The sequence below is a fragment of the Pezoporus wallicus genome, unplaced genomic scaffold, assembly GCF_028554395.1.
Source record: "Pezoporus wallicus isolate ANWC-B61680 ecotype Strahan unplaced genomic scaffold, APGP_CSIRO_Pwel_v1 contig_13057, whole genome shotgun sequence".
Classification (NCBI taxonomy): Eukaryota; Metazoa; Chordata; class Aves; order Psittaciformes; family Psittacidae; genus Pezoporus; species Pezoporus wallicus.
The window spans coordinates 63937-69169 of record NW_026640978.1 but is presented as its reverse complement, the minus strand read 5'-3'; the positions used below and the strand labels follow the sequence as shown (position 1 = coordinate 69169).

Below are 5233 nucleotides of genomic sequence, written 5' to 3'. Positions count from 1 at the left end.
CCCAGAGCTCAGCAGAGGGTCAGGATCCCCTCCCTGAGCGGCTGCTCACACTTTGGGGGTGCACCCAGCACACGGGGGGGTCTGGCTCAAGCGCTCACTGGAGCCAGGTCATGGGGAGCTTCTCGTGGACCAACACCCCCAGATCCCCTCCCCAGGACGGTTCCATCCGGCCCTAAGGGCAGAGCCATTGACCCCGGTGGGTCCCCCCCGTTCTCCCCCTCCCTCCCAGGTCTCCACCGTCCCCTCTCTGGGGTCTCCTGTGCAGGACCCTTCAGTGCACCCACCGGCCCCGCAGAGCCCGCTGAGCCCCGGGGCCCGGGCTGCCTGGGCTGCGGGCAGCAAGGGGTTACAGGCGGAGGTGCCGCTCTGCTCCCAGCGCTTGGAGGGGAGGGAGCGAGGAGGGGATGGAGGGAGCGGAGTTTCTTTGAGTCTCCGACGAGGCAGCGAGGGGCAGGCACAGGGCAGGCAGGGGACAGGCAGGGGACAGGCAGGGGACAGCAGCCGCCTCCCGCCGCCCGGTCCGGCACAACGGGGAGGGAGCTGCCGGAGCCACCATGGCCCGGGGGGAGCCCCTTGCAAGCGGTTTCTAACGGGGGAGCCCCGCTCCGCCGCTGACGTCCCTCGCTTAAAAACGAAGGGAGGGAAAAGGCGGGGGGGGGGCGGGCAGCGGTGTCGGGGCCGCACCAGAGCCGGGGTGAAGCGGGGGCTCCGGTGGAGGCGGCGGCTGCAAAATGCATCTCCCGCGGAGCTGCATCGCCCTCCTCATCCAGGGGAGCGCCTCGCTGCTGGTGAGCGCTGGGGAACGGGAACGGGGGCTGCAGGGGACGGGGGGGTCGCGGTGCCACAGCCGCGGGGCGGGGGGGAAGGGGGGGGCCACCCCCCGGCATCAACCGCATCGATCCCCCCGCATCTGCCCCTGAATACCCCAGAGCGTCCCAAAACTTCTGCGGTTGGGGGGGGGGGGGGGGCGGCAGGGGGTGATGGAGGCTCCTCCTGATCCCCACAGGGACCACAGCGGGGAGCCAGCACCCGGGTATGGGGCTGCAGCGCCCGCCTCCTGCCCAGGCACCCCCAGCCGCTGGGCGCCCACAGCCTGGCAGCCCCCCCCCGAGCCCATTTGTGCCGGTTGGGGGGCCCCGGCCGGCTGCAGGCAGCACAGAGCGGGTGCAGGAGCCCCTGGGAGGTGTCGGAGGTGAAGGGGTGAGAGCTCAGCTCCTGCCCTGCCTCCCCCCGGACCATGGTGCAGTTTGGGGTGCGGAGAGGGGTCCATGGGAGGTGCTGTCAGCAGCGGGATGGGTGCAAAGGCCGTGAGGTGGGGACCCTCCCCCAGGAGTTACAGCCTGAGCAAAGGGTCCCCTTCCGGCTCCTTTCACCCCTGTGAGGGTGCTGAGGCGCTGGCACAGGGTGCCCAGAGAAGCTGTGGCTGCCCCATCCCTGGCAGTGTTCAAGGCCAGGTTGGACACAGGGGTTTGGAGCAAGCTGCTCCAGTGGAAGGGGTCCCTGCCCATGGCAGGGGTTGGAGCTGGAGGAGCTTTAAGGTCCCTTTAGCCCAAAGCAGGCTGGGGTTCTGTGATTCCCTGACAGGAATCTCCTCTGTGAGGGGAGGATGAGAACGGGAAAACCGCTGCCAGAGGGAAGCGCAGGCTGGAGACAGGAGTGGGGAGGGAAGGCGAGAGAGAAGGTGGGGGGAAGGACGGGCTGGGTCATGCTGGGGAAGAGGGTTGAGCCGGGGGGGGGAGGGCAGAGCCGCCCCTCGTTTCTCACTCTCCCCCATCGCTGTGTTCAGGCGCTTTGCGGCCAGGAGCCGGGGAAGGGCGCAGAGCGACGTGAACCCAGCCCCGAGGTGCGGGAGGCGCGAGGACTGCTCCCCCCCGGCTCCCTGGCACCTGCGGCCCTGCTGCAGAACGGGACCCTCCTGGCGCTGGGGAGCAGCTCCCAGCAGCTCTGGCACATCCCGCATGGCGCCTCCGCGCGGGACCAGGCTCCGCAGCCCCGGGGCCAGCGGGACCTGGGGCCAGCCTCGGGCCAGCCTCGGAAGCTTTTTGGCTGGGGCGATTTCTATTCCAACATCAAGACGGTGAAGCTGAACCTCCTCATCACCGGCAAGGTCGTCGACCACGGCAACGGCACCGTCAACGTCTTCTTCCAGCACAACTCCACCGGGCAGGGGAACATCTCCGTCAGCCTCGTGCCCCCCACCAAGGCCGTGGAGTTCGACCTGGAGCAGCAAATCTTCATCGAGGCCAAAGAGTCCAAAGTGTTCAACTGCCGCGTGGAGTACGAGAAGGTCGAGCGCGCCAAGAAGACCACGCTCTGCACCTACGACCCATCCAAGACCTGCTACCATGAGCACACCCAGAGCCACGTCTCCTGGGTCTGCTCAAAGCCCTTCAAAGTCATCTGCGTCTACATCACTTTCTACAGCACAGACTACAGGCTGGTGCAGAAAGTGTGTCCCGACTACAACTACCACAGCGACGCTCCCTACTATCCCTCGGGATGAGGTGCTCCGATGCCCCGGTGACGAGCGGGTGCTGGGGAGGGGAGGGAGGGATGGGAATGGGTTTTGTAAGCAGGGGCAGGTGCGTGGAGCTCCCTGACAAGGAAGGAAGAGGAGGATTTTGCCTTTCCCCCCACAAGCTCCAATGGCAAGAGGAAGAATTTTAGGCTATGGGGTTCCAGCATCGCTAATCCTGGCCTGGATCCGTGTTCTTTGGGATGTGGCTTCAGGATACGGAAAACAGGACATAAAGCCACGATCTGGACTTGAGTTTCTCAATGCAATAATGGATTCGCCTGGATCTAGGCCACGTGGCTCTAAAAGGCTGGGGACCAGGCAAAGAGGGCTCCAGGAGCAGGTTTACACAAGCCTGGAGCCAGAGGAAGACCTCAGCTGATGCCCTCCCTGGCTGTGGGACACCCATGGCCACCCACGTCATGTCCACACGGCCAGGCTCGGCAGCGGCAGGAGCCGGAGCGGGGCTTCCCCACAAAGGGCTTCAGGGTGGGAGGAGGGAGCCGGGCGCGCAGGAGGGACCTTCCCACCCCGCAGGGCTCGCAGCGGGCAGGGGGCTGCAGCGGGAGCAGCCTGGAGCGGTGCCGGGGCTGATTCATGAGCCTCCCCTGACGCGCTGTGATTCATGCGCTTCCCCTTCATCTCCTCCTGCCTCCATCAGCTCCCGCAGCCACAGCGGGCTCCTCGGTGCGGACGGGCGGGTCAGGGTCTGACTGTAGCGTTCAATACACTTGGAAGGGGAAACAACCCCCGGCAACAACACCCCAACGCTGTCCTTGGGGGGGAATAAAGCTGTCGCGGTGGCACTGGGCAGGTCAAGCGTTGTTACTGGGCGAATTCCAGCTCCTCCTGGGGAGAAGGAAAAGCAGCTGCAGGGCAGGAAGGTGGGAACGAGGCACCACCATGTACAGCCCAAATACAGCTCTGCTCGGATGCATCCGAACTCACCACTTGTAGTACCAGGGCACTGAGTCCAGCTTTGGGCTTTGCCGGGACTGATGCTTGGTTTCTGTTACTCGTGCATGGGCTCATTCTGCACCACCAATGGGTATTCCCAACCTCCTCTTTCCCCACGCATCCAAACGTCAGGCTCCCGTTCAGGTGGACACATTCCCTCCTGAAGAAAAGACCCACAAAAGCAGCTTCCCCTTTCCCAGCCCTTCCTTTCCCCCCAAGCTCCCCACAACTGCAGCTCCAAAGCTCCCCTCGCAGCCCCAGCAGGGTTCCGAGGCAGGGATCAGCTGGGTAGGATTTGTGCTCCACCTTTCCCAAGTCCAATCCCTTCTCCACAGCCTGGCTGCTGGGAAAGTTTCTTTCTATGCACTTTTACATCGAGGCTGAGGTCGGCTCCAAACTGCACTGAGCAAAGGAAGCCTTTTAGTGCAGTAATCCATGAGCAGACCCCTTCAGTCCCACAACAAAGTGTGAAGTGCTTTGAGAGCACGGGTTGAGCAAACAACAGCCGTGACATCCGGTACGGGGAGAGGGGGACCCCCCCCCCCCCGGAGCTATCTCCCAAAAGCGTGTTCCTCGAGGATTCGCACTGCCCGATGGAAGGGACACAAGAAGCCCCATTGAAGCCAGCACAGACAAAGCAAACAGGAGCAGCCCAGCCCGAAGTTGCTCATTTGGAGACATTTCAGACAATTGCCACGGGAAGAAACAGAGCAGGCAGCGGGAGCAGAGAGCCAGGCTACAAAGGATGCTCCATTGTCCAAAGTGATGCGGCAGCGCAGTTACTAGGAGACCAGGACAGGCCATTATTGGGGCTCGGGAGAGGAGGATTCCTGCTGGCAGAGGCACCCGCAGCCCTCGGGAAAGGAGGGGTTCACTGAGCTGAAGGCCAAACCATGCCAGGGACACACAAACACCTCCCCAGCCGAACCCACTCGCCCTTAACCCCCTGCTCCCCCCCGCCACAGGGGGATGCGAGGGAGAGCCCTTGCTCCATCTCATCCCCTACCAAGCCCTGGGCAGAGGCTCGGTCAGGGTGCAGGTGCCTGCTGCCCGCAGAGGATGCTGTGCTCTGGGGGTGCTGTGCACAGGGGAGGCTGCTCCTGCTCCTCGGGCAGAGCAGTGAGAGCCCCGCAGCTGCAGCGTCACACAAGGACCTGGGCTCTCCTTTCTTTGCCCATGGACATCACACAGATTCAGGGCTGGGGGAGCGAAAGGATCATCCCAGGGAAGGTCCTGGAGCTGCAGGCTCCGGGATAGAGGAAGCAGCGTGCAATGAGTGGAAAGCAGGCTCCAAACCCCTCCGTGACACCAGGGCTCAGCCAAGTGCCGCAGGAGCAGTCACAGTCAGAGCCCATCTCCAGTTATCAAATGCAGCCCCTCATCATCTTGGAGGACCCAGTGGATGGCTGATCTCTGTCTCCAAAGCAGGAAAAGCCTTGATGGGACCCCCCTCCTGCTGCCCTCTCTGACAGCGGCTGCTCTCCATCTCCAGCAATCAGCTCTCTGCAGTTTGTTAACACTGCCTTCCTCTTCCCACAAACCCCTCCCGATTTAAACGCCATGAGCCTCCCAGCCCGGCCAGCCCCGCTTCAGCAGCACAGGAAGCTCCCGGGTGCGTTAATGTCGCTGGTTCTGCTCTTCTGGGGGCACAAAAAGCAGCTTTGGATCCGATTGTGCTGTTCCAGCTGCGGCAGAGACCTCGGGATGGGTGAAGCAGGGGAGCTGGGGCAGTGCTGGTGCCCGCGGTCCTGCTCCAGCTCA

General features: G+C 63.7%; 1 protein-coding gene across 1 annotated transcript; it reads left to right on the top strand.

Moving 5' to 3' along the window:
- Positions 1 to 731: 731 nt before the first annotated feature.
- NXPH3 (neurexophilin 3) lies at positions 732 to 2525 on the top strand. Its single transcript, XM_057421427.1, has 2 exons — positions 732 to 788; positions 1787 to 2525. The coding sequence occupies exons 1-2, from the start codon at positions 732 to 734 to the stop codon at positions 2501 to 2503; spliced, it is 774 nt and encodes a 257-aa protein (XP_057277410.1). The 3' UTR covers positions 2504 to 2525.
- Positions 2526 to 5233: the final 2708 nt, after the last annotated feature.

Coding starts and splice junctions, on each gene's coding strand:
- NXPH3 (XM_057421427.1), top strand. CDS start 732: ATGCATCTCCCGCGGAGCTGCATCGCCCTCCTCATCCAGGGGAGCGCC. Junction 789..1,786: donor AGGGGAGCGCCTCGCTGCTG/GTGAGCGCTGGG, acceptor CGCTGTGTTCAG/GCGCTTTGCGGCCAGGAGCC.